Raw genomic sequence first — 16370 nt, 5'->3', positions numbered from 1 at the left:
GTTGAGAAAGCCTCAGAGGCAATATCCTCCTTGAAAGCAAACACTTAAAAAATGGAATACTAAAAATGACTCAAAAAATCAGGATTTCAAATCACAGGAAATTATCCAGAAAAAAATGTGTTGACATTTCAGATGTGCTGACATCTAATTCTAACTAGTTTTGGCTCCTTGAAGTTCTGGGTAGATTGTTGATGCCTTCCCCAAATCTATATTAAAAAAAAAAAAAAAAGAAAGAAAGCAAGACACTAATCCATTTAAAACTTGGCAGAAAATGTGCAGAGAAAAAAAGTGATTACTCAGTGCTTAGAGAACAATAACTTTTTAAATCAATACTATTTTCAACACAAAGCTCTTTTTAATAAGCCTCATTGTTTAAGTGCTACATCCAATTGTCTACTACAGTTGAATCCCAATGAGCAAGCAGGCTGGCATCAACGTGTGGACCCTCATTTGCATCATGCATATGTGAATGTTCATGTGAACGACGGACACTACCGTCAGTGGCTATGTGTCTCTCTCTTCTCTCTAGATTTTAAACTCCTTAAGAATAGAATGGGTAAAAAGTTCTATATAGCATCAGAATAGGATCATAAATGTGTTAAATTCTGAACTGATCTTAATTATAAATGGTTAAATAAGAAATTAAAAAGAGAAATTAGACCATTTAAAATTCCAATGGCAGTGAACACTTCAATCACCTAAGACTAAACAGAGCTGTATATGTGAACACATTTTCCCGTGTCCTAGTCCGCTGAAAGCAGTCAGCCTTCCCTCATCAGATGAAAATCCAAGCCCTTGGAATGGCACACTGTGAGCCAGTCCCTGCCTTGACTCTTACTCTCCTTCTTCTAAACTTGTGCCCCAGCAGCACGGAACCGCTTGTTTCCCCTACACATTGATGTTTCTCACCTCCATGGGCTCTCTCACTTCCCCCAGTCTTTGCCTGTCTCACACCCACTCATTCATTTCAACTCACCTCTTCTAGGAAGCCTCCCCTGGTCTGCCCCGAGATTTGTTTTTACACTAGACCCTGAGTTTCTTAAGGGGTAGAAGTATGTCTTATCCATCTTTGAATCCCCCATTTCCATTAGCGTCCCCAATATTAAATGGATCAATCAACACAAACAGAGGATATTCAAGGCCTCTTCTCTCTAGGCATTAAATGGGACTTTGTGCAAAGTTGTTCTGGAGACAGTGGTCAAGGAGTGACTCTACTGGTTGGAGATTAAAGTGTGGGACAGGGAGTTTAAGGAGAATAGGAGGGTATGATACGGTATACTGGTTAGAGAGTTGCCGAAAAAGAGATGAAAACTAGGGCAGGCAATACAAAACAGGAGAAGAGCATCGGAATAGGAATCAAGCAAACTAGGATATGTCCTTCACCTGGCCACAAACCAACTATGTATCCTGTATTAATGCACTTCAACTCCTCGCTGATGAGACGACCTATAAGAAAGGCAGTTGCACATCTCAGTTTGCCTAGGACAGTCCTGGTTAATGCCAGCTGTGCCAGTGTGAATAGAATTTTTCATTGTCTAGGCTTGGACAACACACTGTGCGGTTCCCTCTATCTCTGAGTCCCCCTCTAGACCCTCTGTTCTGGATCTATGGAAACATGTTAAGTGGCCACCTACTCTGTCCAAATTCAGGGCTAATTCTACTTTCTCACCTTTTCCCACAGCCTGAGCTTCCTTGGATGAGAGCAGAAATTCAAAGGAGTGCTTTAGTGATGCAGTGGGCGGCTGTGGTTTGGAGAAAAGTTCTGTGCCTGATTGCCTGGGTTCCTACCTTGGGCTTACCACTTATAGACCTGTTTCACTGGGCGAGGCACTCAATGTCTTCGTGTTCCAGTTTTCTCTCTCATCATGGAGACAATATTAGTACCCTCCTCGTGGGATTCTGGAGGATAATAAATGACTTGGGACGTGTCAACTGCCAAGTATAGGATCTGGCACACAGGGTTAGTCACTATTGCTGTTAATTTCATTCTTTCCAAGGAAAAATCAGTAACCTTCTTTTCTATGTGGATATTCCAATCATCCCCTTCAACTTCATGCATAAATTACCAGTTTCCCCAGCTGAAGGTGATTAAAAGTAACAGCCACCTGACTGAATGCAAACTGACAGAGATGGTGTAGTTCCTGAAGAACTTACAGAGTGAAGCAGGAGGCTGGGCTAATTGAGATTAGAATTGATTAGAATCTCTGCTTCTGAAATTTCTGAGCCATAGGGTGGCCTGGTTGGGAGTCGCCAGCCAACTAACCAAGTGATCAAGAAGTATCGGTCAAGACCCAGGTAATATGCAAGTATCTCTCTTAGCAGTAATGCTCGATCTTGACTGCACATTACAAAATCTCTAGGGGAATTTTAAGAATACTAACTCCCAGGTCCACCCCAGGCCAATTAAATCTATCTATGGAGATGGGGACTCAGCACTGGTATTTTGAAAAGCTTCCCAGTTATTTTAATTTGCAGTCAGGGTCAAGAACCACTGTCACAGAACAGCGCTTCTCAAACCTGTATGTGCCTGAAAATCTTGTTAAAATTAGGATCTTGTTAAAATGTAGATTCTCATTCAGTAGATCTGGAGGATAGCTTGGGATTCTGTCCTTCTAACATGTGCCCCAGAGAGACTGACACTGCTGGTCTGAGAGCAAGGCCCTATGTGCCACAGGACCCTGGACTCCTTTCAGTTTAAATAGTTATGTCTACAAGCATCCTTGTCCAATGTGGTATTCTCCCAAGTCAGCTGCTTGGCTGAGAAGGGTGTTGGAAATGATGGTCACGTCTACCCACTTTCTACCTCCTCGTGTGTCATGTCAGTGGGTGAAAAGGAAGAAGAGACTGAGAAGGGCAATAATAAGGAGTGATACCAGGAATCAAATGTAAACTTGGAAAGTGTGTGACATTCTCTAGGGGTATACAGATGCATAGAGCTGACCCTGTGCGCCAGGGAGACAACTGTTGTCAAGCCCTCAGGAAGGTCCTGCTGGCCTTCAAAAAGCTCTCAAGAGGTTCCAGAGGGCCACCCTGCTTGACTTGTCACCATCTCATTTCCTGACCTGTGCTAGCTTTTCTGTGTCATGGAACAGAAGGGTGGACAAGCACTGAGTCAATTACTGGGACCAGATACCCACCAGGAAAGAGTCAATTTCTACTTTTCAGGCAGAGCTAGGTGAAACACTGATTTCAAACAATGATGGAAGCCGGCAGGGGGAAGCAGTCTTTGGTAGATCACTGAAAACTTGGCTCACCATGGCTGAGCATCTAGGGATACTCCAGACAGATTATTTCCACTCTGAATGGGAGAAAGGGGCTGTCAGGGGGTCCCAGTATAGGCCTCCTTCTCTGCCACTTAACTACTTAATTTTCTCTCTTTTTTTTTTTCCTTCTTGATAAGACATAAGGATGTTGACACCAGGACACAAGTCCATCAGGAAGAGAAACCCAATCTACAAGATATACCAGGCACTGAAAGGGACTAAGTGCCTCCAGGCCAAAATGGACGGCCTCTTATATGTAGGTGTAGCTGGAGAAGCAGTCAGCTTACCTGTGGCCCACGGCCCCTCTCCTTACATTCACTGAGGGATATATGCCAGGGGTATCCTTTGTCAGGGCCCAAGACCACAGATCCTTTTCACCCAGGATAGTTTATAAGCTGAAAATTCCAATCTGGCCAAGTGACCTTGTCACAGTGCCTTGGACAGAATGATATTAAAACCTTCCTTTAATACTATTTCCTACAGATCAGATTTATTTAAAAGAGATTTTATTGTTGAAAGCTGCTTAGAGGCCATCTAGCTTACCTACTTAGTTTTACCCATAAAGAAATTTATTATAAGGTCTATCTTGCATGTTGTCCCTAATTATTTCATTAAAAAATATCTTATCATGAGTTGACTCCACGTGTATTTATAAAGCATGGCCTCACTGGGAACCATTTAGTCCATTAGAAAAATACATCTCCTTTTTGCATTTCTTGTCCTAACTTCATCTCCCTAAGCTCAGAGAGTCCACTAGGGGTTATTACTTCTCCCTCTTCCGCAGCCTCTTTCCCCACTAGGGTTTCTCCAGCCAGCTCTCAACTCCATCTCCTCCTACTACTTCTGCACTGTGACTTGTACTCATGTTCTTGTACTCAACTACATTCAAATCTTGTACTCACTTGTACTATGTTCAAATCTCATTCTTCTAACACCTCATATCCCCCCCCCCACAATCTGCCTTCTCACCCTTTTCCAAGCCAAGCCTCTAAAACCAGGCAAATGTTCTTCAAATTTTCAGTTCAAAGTCTAGCAGTAGCTTTTGTGATGGTAGATACATAGGTGTAAATCTTTTCTTTTAATAGTATGCTTTTACTTATCCTGTGTTCCAACTATTGGAATAATAAGGTATATAATTACGTATGTATCCATAGTGATGTTGACTAAAGGAATGGTTTCCCTTACCACGCCAGCAGAAAATGTTTGAATCTTGCACAAGACGAACATTAAATGTTTGGCCTAAAATACCTCTACTCCTTGGTACTAACATAGGATAAAGAAAGGACTAAAATAATCCAGGGTGGGAGGAGATCAAAATGGTGTAGTAGGACGACACTGGGCTCACCTTCCCTCATGAACACATCAAAACTACAACTGCATATAGAGCTTCTCTCACTGAAACTGACCTGGGGACTAGCAGAATAGCTATTCTACAACCAAGGCTGTACAGAAAGGTCCACACGGAGTTGAGCAGGAAGGGAGAAGAAGCCATCTGGTCAGGACCCGCACCGCTGGTGGGGGACACAGAGGAGGAGGGGCTATCACAAGCTAAGGGAGCCTCCCTGGGGAACGAGGGGTGCGAGCCATATATTAGGCACCTCAGCCCTTGGGTCTGACATGGGGAAGACGAGCCCCCTTGGCTGGCTTGAAAACCAGTGGGATTTACTAATAAGGGCTGTAAGAAACTGAGACTCCACTCTTGAAGAGCACACGCACAGATCTGCTTACTCCCAGTGACAGCAAAGAGGCAGCTGATTGAAAAATGCCTAGGGACCATCCCAGTGTGCCCCCAGCCTGCACCAGGCACCTGCTCCAGCCCCTCTTGCTCCAGCGCTGCTCTCCACTAAGGCAGAGGCTGCCATGCCCACGAGAATGTGCACACTTGGAGGGAATGGAGCTGGCTTGGACCCTGGCCCTGCCTCTGACCAGGGTAGAGGCAACCATTACCAGCTCACAAATCCCTGCCCACACTCCGGACGGAGAATGCCATCGCTGGAGCACAGATCTCTGTGCACACTTGGGGGAGGAGGGGTGGGGTCAGCTCAGTGGCATGGCACTAACCCCTCCAGCCCTGACCCAGCCTCTAACTGAGGGCACACACTGGGGAAAAAGTAAAACCAGCACAGAAGTGCGGCCCCAAGACCTTAGGCCCTGACCTTGTCCCAAACCAAGATGGAGACTGCCATCATACCCAAGAGAAACCCAGCTCCCTCAGGGCTCCTGCTCCAGCCCCTCCGCCCTCACCCCAACCCCCAACAGAGCAGTGACAGTCATTGAGCACAGAAGCAGCCCTGGCTTGCACCTGGCTCTGGCTCTAGCCCCTCCAACGCCAGGCCTACCTCCCACCAAGGCAGTGGCTACCAGCACACCCTGGGGGAAGATGCAGATCATGCTCACCTCAAATCCAGCTCTCCCACCAAAGCCACTGGGCTCACACAGACTGCACGGGAATGGTCCCACACGAGGACGTGACATCAAGACTAGGACAGGCAACTGTTTCACCTGATTTCACACAGACGAAGAAAGTTAAACAAAATGGGAAGACAAAATGAAACAAGAAAAAAATACCTGAAAAAATGCTAATGAAACAGAGATAAATAATTTATCTGACAAAGAGTACAAAGAAATAGTAATAAAAATATTAACTGAACTGGGGAAAAGAACAGATGAACACGATGAGAATTCAACAAAGAACTAGAAAATACAGGAAAGAACCAGTCAGAGTTGAAGAATACAATAACTGAAATGAAAAACACACTAGATGGCATGAACAGGAGATTAGGTGATATAGAACAATGCATAAGCAATCTGAAAGATAGAATAATGGAAGTCACCCAATCAGAACAGCAAAAAGGAGAACAAATCTTTAAAAATGAGAATGGTCTAAGTGACCTCTGGGACAACATCAATCGTACTAACATTTGACTTATAGAGTTCCCAAAAGGAGAAGAGAGAGAAAAAAGGGTAGAAAATGTAACTGATAAAACTGGGACTCAAAACTTCCCAAACCTGAAGAAGGAAACAGATATCCAGGTACAAGAAGCACAGAGAGTTCCAAACAAGATGAACTCAAAGAGACCCACACCAAAACATATCATAATTAAAATGGCAAAAGTTAAAGATAAAAAGAGAATTCTAAAGGTGGCAAGAGAAAAACAAAGAGTCACCTACAAGGGAACCCCCATAAGGTTATCAACTGATTTTGCAGCAGAAACTTTACAGGCTAGAAGGGAGTGGCATGATATAGATAAAGTGCTGAAAGGAAAAAACTTACAACCTGGGATACGCCTCCCAGCAAGGTTATCATTCAGAATTGAAGGAGAGAGAAAGAGTTTCTCAGACAAGCAAAAACTAACATTCATCAATATTAAACCAATATTACAAGAAGTGTTAAGGAGTCTTTAAATGAAAATGAAAAGGCTATATCAAGAGATAAGAAATTATAGGAAGGGGAAAATCCTACTAGTAAAGACAAATATAAAGACTGTGGATCAACCACTGAAATAAGTTTGTATGAAGGTTAGAAGACAAAAATGTAAAATCAACTGTAACTATAATAAACAGGTAAGGGACAGACATGAAGATGTAAAATATTACATCAAAAATACAAAACATGGTGTGGGGGGAGAAAAAATGTAGACCTTTTAGAATGTGTTTGAACTTAAAGGACTACCAGTTTAAAATAAATAGATATAGTTATAGATCAATATATATGAACTGCATGATAACCACAAGTCAAAAAACTACAATATATATACAAAAACTAGAAAGGAACATAAACATAACATTAAAGAAAATCATCAAATCACAAGGGAAGAGACCATAGGAAGAAGAAAAGAATAGAGAAGAACTACAAAAACAATCAGAAAACAAATAACAAAATGGCATTAAGTACATACCTATCAACAATCACTTTAAATAAAAATGCACTAAATGCTCCAATCAAAAGACATAGAGTAGCTGACTGAATAAAAAAACATGCTGCCTACAAGAGACTCACTTCAGAGCTAAGGAAACACAGACTGCAAGTTAGGGGATGGAAAAAGATATTGCATGCAAATGGAAATGAATAGAAAGCTGGGGTAGCCATGCTCATATCAGACAAAGTAGACTTTAAAACAAAGTCTGTAATAAAAGACAAAGAAGAACATTACATAATGATAAAGGGATCAATACAAGAAGAAGCTATAATGTTCATAAACATATATGCATCTAGTATAGGAGCACCTAAATTTATAAAGCAAATGTTAACAGACATAAAAAGAGAAATTGACAATAATAAAATAATAGGGGACTTCAACACCCCATGTACATCAATGGACAGATCATCCAGAAAGAAAATCAATGAGGAAACAGTAGACTTAAGTGACACATTAGAGTAGTTGGACTTATAACTACAGGACATTCCATCCAAAAAAGCAGAATACACTTTCTTTTTAAGTGCACATAGAGTGTACTCCAGGATAGATCACATTCCAGGCCACAAAACAAGTCTCAAAAAAATTTAAGAGGATAGAAATTGTATCAAGCATCCTTTCTGACCACAGCAGTATGAAACTAGAAACCAATTACAGGAAGAAAACTTAGAAAAACACAAACACATGGAGGCTAAACTACCTGCTACTGAAAAACCAAGGGGTCAACAAAAAAATTGAAGAGGAAATCAGAAAATGCCTCGAGACAAATGAAAATAAAAACACAACTTTCCAAAATCTATGGGACACAGCAAAAGCAGTCCTAAGAGGAAAGTTAACAGTGATACAGGCACATCTCAAGAAAGAAACAAGCAAAAAATCTCATACAACCTAATCTACCATCTGAAGGGATTAGACAAAGAACAAAAAGCCCAAAATCAGCAGAAGGAAGGAAATAATAAAGATCAGAGAGAAAATAAAATAGAGATTAAAAAATAGAAGAGACCGATAAAACCAAAAGATGGTTTTTTGAAAAGATAAACAAAATTTATAAGCTTTTAGCTAGGCTCATCAAGAAGAAAAGAAAGGACCCAAATAAAATAAGAAACCAAAGAGGAGAAATAACAAACTATATCACAGAGATACAAAAAATCATAAGAAATCACTACAAACAGTTGTATGCCAACAAATTGGACAATGTAGAAGAAATGGATAAATTCCTAGAAACATGCAATCTTCCAAGACAAAATCAGGAAGAAATAGATCATCTGAACAGACCGATTACTAGTATTGTAATTGACTCAGTAATCAAAATACTCCCCAAACAAACAAAAGTCCAGGACTGGACAACTTCACAGGGGGAATTCTACCAAACAAATAAACAAGAGTCAATACCTATCCTTCTCAAACTATTCCAGAAAATTGAAGAGGAGAGAACACTCCCAAATTCATTCTATGAGGCCACCATTACTCTGATACCAAAACTAGACAAAGACACTACACAAAAAGAAAATTACAGGCCAATATTCCTGATAAATATAGACACAAAAACTCTCAACAAAATATTAGCAAATTGAATTCAATAACATATACAAATGATCATACACCATAATCAAGTGGGATTTATTCCAGGGATGCAAGAATGATTCAATATCTGCAAATCAATCAATGTGATATACCACATTAACAAAATGAAGGATAAAAATCACATGATAATCTCAATGGATGCAAAAAAAAGCATCTGACAAAATTCAACGCTCATTCATAATAAAAACTCTCAACAAAGTTGGTACAGAGGGAACATATCTCAACATAATAAAGGCCCACAGCTAACATCATATACAACAGTGAAAAGCAAAGTTTTTCCTCTACAATCAGGATCAAGACAAGGATGCCCACTCTCACCATTTCTATTTAACATAGTATTGGAAGTCCTAGCCACAGCACTCAGACAAGAAAAAGAATTAAAAGGCATTCAAATTGGAATGGAAGAAGTCAAACTGTTACTATTTGCAGACATGATACTATATATAGAAAACACTAAAGTCTCCACCAAAAAAACCTATTAGAACAAATAAATGAATTCACTAAAGTTTCAGGATACAAGATGAATACAGAAATCTATTGCTTTTCTATACACTAATAATGAACTATCGGACAGAGAAAGTAAGAAATCATCCCATTTACAATCACATCAAAAACAATAAAATATCTAGGAATAAACTCACCCAGTGAAGTGAAAAGACCTATTCCCTAAAAACATAAGGCACTGATAAAAGAAACTGAAGATGATACTATTAAATGGAAAGATTCTGTGTTCATGGATTAATATTGTTAAAATGTCCATACTGCCCAAAGCAATCTACAGATTCAATACAATCCCTATTGAAACACTCACATGACATTTTCACAGAACTAGAACAAAAATTTCCAAAATTTGTATGGAAGAACAAAAGTCCCTGCAGAGCCAAAGTAATCTTGAGAAAAAAGAACAAATCTGGAAGCATCATGTGCCCAGACTTTAGACTATACTACAAAGCTATAGTCATCAAAACAGTATGATACTGGCACAAAAACAGACACACAGATCAATGGAACAGAATAAATAGCCCAGAAATAAGCCCATGCACATATGGCCTATTAATCTACAACAAAGGAGGCAAAAATATAAAGCAGGAAAAAGACAGTCTCTTCAGTAAGTGGTGTTGGGAAAACTGGACAGGTGTATGTGAAAGAATGAAATTAGAGCATTTTCTCACACCATACAGAAAAATAAATTCAAAATGGATTAAAGACCTAAATGTAAGACCGGAAACCATAAAATTCCTAGAAGAAAACACAGGCAGTACATTCCTTGACATAAATCTTAGCAATATTTTTTTTGGATCTGTCTCCTCAGGCAAGAGAAACAAAAGCAAAAATAAGTAAATAAGACTACATCAAATTAAACTTGAAAGCTTTTGCACAGTGAAGGAAACCAACGACAACATGAAAAGACAACCTATTGAATGAGAGAAGATATTTGCAAATGATTTGTCTGATAACAGGTTAATATCCAAAATATTAAAGAGCTCATATGACTCAATATCAAGAAAACAAACAATCCAATTAAAAAATGGGCAGAAGACCTCAATAGACTTTTTTCCAAAGAAGTCATACAGATGGCCAACCAGCACATGAAAAGATGCTCAGCATCACTAATCATCAGGGGAATGCTAATCAAAACCATAGTGAGATATCAGCTCACGCCTGTTAGAACAGCTATTATTGTCAAAAAGACAAATAATAATAAATGCTGGCAAGGATGGAGAGACAAGGCAACTCTAGTACACACTGGTGGGAATGTAAATTGGCTCCTCAAAAAATTAAAAATAGAACTACCATATGACCCAGCAATTCCACTCCTAGGTATACATCCAAAGAAAAGGAAAACACTAATTTGAAAAGATATATGCACCCCAATATTTATAGAAGCACTATTTACAATAGCCAAGATATGGAAGCAACCTAAGTGTCCATCATCAGAAGAATGGATAAAGAAGATAACATATGAATATTACTCAGCCAGAAAAAAGAATGAAATTTTGCCATTTACAGCAACATGGATGGACCTGGAGGGTATTACACTTAGTGAAGTAAGTCAGACAGAGAAAGACAAATACTGTATCTTTTTACTTATATGTGGAATCTGAAAAATAAAACGAATGAATATAATAAAACAGAAAAAGACTCATAGATACACAAAACAAACTAGTGGTTACCAGTGGGGAAAGGGGTGGGGGAGGAGAAAGATAGGGGAAGGAGATTAAGAGGTACAAACTACTATGTATAAAATAAATAAGATACAAGGATATAGTGTACAGCACAGGAAATATAACTAATATTTCACAATAATTTTGAATGAAGTATAATCTATAAAAATATTGAATCACTATGTTGTATACCTAAAACTAATATAACATTGTAAATCAAATATACTTCAGTAAAACAAAAACTGAAACAAATGAAATCAGGGTGGACCTAACCCCCTAACCACCAACTAGGAGGTGTTCCACTGGGAAAGACTCCCTTCAATGAGGAAAAGAGTGATAACAAGGAACATTATTTCTCAACCAGTTTGAAATCCATTTTGTGAACTTTGGGTAAGATAATATGGTCTATTACTAAGTCAACACTTCCCTTATCTCCAGCCATGCACTGTGGAAACACGGTCAGAGATAAATTCTGAAGACTCAAAGAAGTCTAGAGACTGCTCAGCCTCATAAGAATTCAGGACTAAGGAACCATCCCCACCTGCTAGAAACAAAAAGAAAAATGTGATTTCTGTGATAGTCACACCGTGTACGTCTCTACAGAATGAAATGACTGTTAGAGCTCCACACAGAGACACATCTGGGGATGGTGCCTTCTCTAGCACACGGGTGGGCATGTGGGAATTTCCTGGTGCTCTATCTAGCTTCAAGGTGTTGGACAGGGGAGACCCTGATCCGCTGGGAGAAGCCATCTGCCCACCTCCCCCAGAGGAACTTCCCACCACCGCTTCTGCTGCTGCTTCTGCTGTTTCTCTCTAAGCCATCACGCTCTGTTGTGTTTCTTAACTGGAGAAGGAATCTCCAATCCTTGGAACCCTGGGTTGAAGAAGCGAGGTTTTGATTACAGTTAGATTCGAAGTGTTGAGGGTTGGTAACAACATGGATAAACAAAGTTTTAGGTGCCCTCAGAGTGACCACAGAGGGAACAACTTTGAGAAGTTTATACTGACCAAGCTCTTGAACACAGGAGAATTAACATGTTATTTATCTGAAAACTGATTCATTAAAGGCCCTAAGTGTATATTTCAGAAAAGAGAAGAGACTGTGTTTGTCCTTATAGACCTAATGTAGAGAAGACCTAACTGGGGAAAAATGAAAAACAAGTGGAAGCATAAATGAAAAGAACACGAAGCATGTAAAGCTGGATAAATCAGCTAGGCTTCACCGGAGTGACTGGATATAGTATGGATTGATGAGGAGCAGAAGAAAGGAGAGGACTGTGCCTAAAAATGCTGAGAGACATGAATTCAAGTGTGGCCACGAGGGCTGTGTGATTAGGAGCTGTCTGCCCTAGAAAATCAGTGTGATGAGGGGGCCACAGGAGGACTTCAAGTCATCAGTCACTAAAGCCTCTGAGAAGGGGAGTTTCAGCAAATAAAATTATAAGATATTTAAAATTTACTATTAAAGATATAACTGATGGAGGGGGCAGGGTCTGAAGCATAAAGCATGGAATTGGGAGCTGAGATTGCTATGGTAATACCGAGCCAGAAGTAATAGGGCTCTAACTTCCAGAATGGATGAGAAGAGGCTGAGCTGAAAAAAGACTGCATTCGGCAACAGACAGGAAGGACAATGAGTTAATGAAGTTTTCAAAGTTTCAAAGTTTATGTAAAGATTTGTGATCATTAAATATGGGGGTACCCATGGTTGGCTAAATGGAAGTCATTCTAGAAATCTAATGCTACAATTAGATTGGTAATTAGTAATTCCTAATTAGTAGTAAGCTTATTACTTATTACAATTAGTAATAAGCTTACTAAAAACTAAATCAATATGCCAGTTCTTTTCTACCCAGGCCAATAAGCTGATTTGGTGAGAGGTCACAGAATGGCCCCTAGTTAGGTGAATATCCATTCTTCTCTTTCCTCTCTCATTTGATGTGGTTTGTTCATCTCCATCTGCAAAGTCTCAAAGTTTGTTGATGAACTGTGTGCAGCCTACAAACACATGGCCAAAAGCAACAGCCATCAGTGGTTCACAGGACGTATTCAGAGCCACGCGATATGAACTGCACCGCTGGTCAGCTGGCCGGCTGTGAGCCAGGCACCAAGTAGGACAGCAAGATGTCCCTTCTTGCCCTTGCGGCAGTGCTGGTGGTTTCCCAGAACTCTTTAAAATACATCATCTTGCCTTCAGAAAAGCTTCCTCAACTTTCCACTGTCCCAAGTCAGGGTGAATGTCCACCCACACAAGAATACCCATTAGGGAAAGCCTGAAGGCTAAGGTCTCTTTCTGTTCTTGTTTGTGCAGGTGACACGATGCAGCCGAGGAAGAAGAGGAAGTGATTAGACACCATTTTCCAAGAACCGAGGAAGAAGAAAACATGAGAGTTTTTTTCATCTTTTTTCTTCCTGGTGCAGGGAGGTGGTGGAGCAACAAAGGAAGGTAAAAAGGACAGGGAATGATATTTAAATTTAATAAGACAGCCATGAAGGTAGCTGAATTTGAGGACTCTTGTTTTTTTAAAACTTTTACTGGACACACCCAAAACAATTCCTGCTGTCACAGAATTTGTTACATCCGTCTGACCTCTGTGGAGGATGGTCTGTGGTCAACATCTGGCCCAAAGCCAAAGAAACTCACATAAATGTGGTGTTAGAGAATGTTTAGAGAGAGAAAGGAACTTAGGATCATCCAAACTATTCACTTTACAGAGGAGGATGCTGAGGACCTAGATGAGAAGTTACCTGCATGAGGCCAAAGAATTAGCGTCAGAACCAAAATAAAAGCTTTTGTCTCCCATATCTTCTAACTCCCAGTTCTGGGCCATTTTTGAATAATCCCAATTTTCCTAAAAAGAGGCACTTTCATAAGCTAGTTATTTTCATGGATTTCTCATCTATTTTTTTCTCAGTCTAAATGGAAATGTAGGGAGATGGCTGCTTTGGAAGTTGTCTGTCTACCTAGTATAATAGCAAATTAACTAGGGCAATGAGAAAATAAGTTATAAAAAATATTGGTAAATCTGTCCCTCTTGTGAGCAAGCATTTGGGGCAGGTAAACATTGAACACACTGATATTGTCAAAATCTCTTCCATTGGTATATTGATTAATTTGTCAAATAAATGTACATTTTACTTGGGGAATAATCTGGATGGGAAGTGATATGATTATGATGACTGCTGAGACTGCTTTAAGTACAGAGCACTTTGCTGCATTAGTTTACGGTTTAACAAAGCTGACTGTCAGATGATTAACAAGCACATTAATGAACCCTGCTTTAATTTTCCTAGAGGATTTTTCTGGGTCTTTATTTACAGACATACTTTGTAAAGAACACAAATGACTAGTGGTAGGTAAACATGTTCAAGTCCATCGATGGGTCAACAGGCCCATGTGGGTTGGGTGTGGGCACCAGGGTAAATTGTACTTGGGCTTCCCAACCTAACATTACAGAGGAGAAATCTGGTTGAAATGGACACCAAGGGCAGTCTGATAGGGTTAGAGAAGAGAGCAGACTATCCCAACAGGGCAGGTAGTCCAAGGGAAGACTAGGACAGGCACCAAGAAAACTGCTTGAAACCTACTCTTACAGTTATACAAATAAGAGCCTCAAGTCTTTTTGGATTAAGTTGGGAACACCACCTCTTTTCCCACACCTGCTGCTTCTTGACTGCTCCTAGCACCTGTCTCAGCAGGAGCCCAGAAGCAGTTGTCACAGTGGAAATTCTCCAAACGTGAAGCCTGCAGGGGATCACCCAAATTTTCCACACCCCAAAGATGGGCTGCATACTTCTCGGAGTCATAGTAAGCTCTTGGCTGCGATGAGCTTGCAGATTTCTATTTGTGGTTTCACTGTCCCCAGGACCAAATTAAACTGGGATTGCTGCATGACTGGCCACTGTGCAATATCTATTCCAACACCAGAAATACCTCAGAACCATTCCCCATCGAGCACATATGTAAGCACACAGTGCTTCCTTGGTGCTGGTGTAGCTTAAGAAAGGAGAAGCAACAAAACACCTGTAATGAACACTGACTAAACATTCATTAAAAGGGAGACAGTATTAGCTGCCTACATAAGGCTGTGTTTGGCCCTTAGTGGTTAGAAAACAACAATACAAACCAAATGATGAGAAAACCAGCAGTAATACTTGTACAGTGTCATGTAATTTAGAGCCACTCTCACCTCCACAACCTCGTTTTATCTTCACAAAAGTCTTAAAAGTAGAAAATGTATTATGTCCTCATTTTACAAACGAGCAAACTGAGTTTCTGATGTTGGTGTTCTGTAAATGTTTAAAATCCAACTCTCTGGAAAAAAGAAAACTTTAAGGCCTTGATTTATAGTTTGCCCATTGCCATGGTGTAAACACTCCAACATGACCTTTTTCAAGCTACCAACATGTCACTGAATGCAGAGTTGGGAAGAGAGACCCAGAACCACTGAATCCTTGTGAGCCTGTACAAACTCTCTCCAGCACACCACTGGGTTCAGAGAAAGGGAAAAAACCGATCCAAGGTCACACAGATGGTTGATTCCCAAGCCAACTTTCCTTCCTCTTTATTACAGAACAAAGCAGACTGAGCATCTGGAAGCCTTTATTTTAAAAAGCAAAAACGTATGCACATCTGCAAGGTTACACAAAAGAAGGGGTTAGGGACCCCAACTGGGTGGAAACACTCACCTATACAGGCAGGGGGAGGAGCTACATTACTGCTTCACGGACTGGTCCATACCTGTGCTTATATTCTGTAGTTGCTATCTCACATGTGACACCAATTTTGAGTTTGGGGAGAAGACTTAACCTTGTTTGCCTAAACAATACATTAGCCCCATGCTCCCTGCAAATGGGTCATACATTTCTCAAGCTATTTTTGGCTCCTCTGCACCTACTCGCTTGCAATACTTGTCATAACAGGAAGTCAGTTTCATATACCGTAATCCCCAAACACGCTGCGCCTGCACATGGGGAGTGTGAGGCGGGGCAAGGAAAGAGTGGGGAGGCTGGGCCTCCCAGAAGGCTGCCTGGATGAGCACTGAACCCATCCCAAGTCTGGGTATCCCCCCCTCCGAGGGCACAAGTGTCAGCAACCAGAATCCACATCCAGATATTATTTTCCATTCTCATGCAGTTGGTGGTTCCTTTTTTTTTTTTTTTAATAAAGCATTTGAGTAGGCAGCAAAGCCAGTCAGAACTGTTTATTTATAGCTGTGGATTTTCAATGCTGTATAAATTAGAAATCATTGCTGAATGAGGCCCGCGCCCACTCACACACCCAGGGCCGCTATCTATGAGTCCTTTCACACAGTTTGACTGTACACAGTCTAAAATGGGAGAAAATGACATGCTCCAAGTCAAATGACGGAGTCACAGCTAAACTGAAAAGCAGAAAACCGGCAATTATTTTTCTTCAGCACAATATGGGGAGTACGA

General features: G+C 40.5%; 1 protein-coding gene across 1 annotated transcript in view; it reads left to right on the top strand.

The window, feature by feature from the left end:
- Window positions 1-14112, top strand: part of LOC118904508 (androgen dependent TFPI regulating protein) — a 92401-nt gene extending 78289 nt beyond the window's left edge. Inside the window, exon 10 of the mRNA XM_036870718.1 lies at window positions 13243-14112. Coding sequence (XP_036726613.1) covers window positions 13243-13277 — 35 coding nt within the window. The 3' untranslated portion in view covers window positions 13278-14112. The remainder of the gene's footprint in view (window positions 1-13242) is intronic.
- The last annotated feature ends 2258 nt before the right edge of the window (window positions 14113-16370 follow it).

This window comes from Balaenoptera musculus, chromosome 11 (genome assembly GCF_009873245.2).
Source record: "Balaenoptera musculus isolate JJ_BM4_2016_0621 chromosome 11, mBalMus1.pri.v3, whole genome shotgun sequence".
Classification (NCBI taxonomy): Eukaryota; Metazoa; Chordata; class Mammalia; order Artiodactyla; family Balaenopteridae; genus Balaenoptera; species Balaenoptera musculus.
This window is presented reverse-complemented; position numbering and strand designations above follow the sequence as displayed.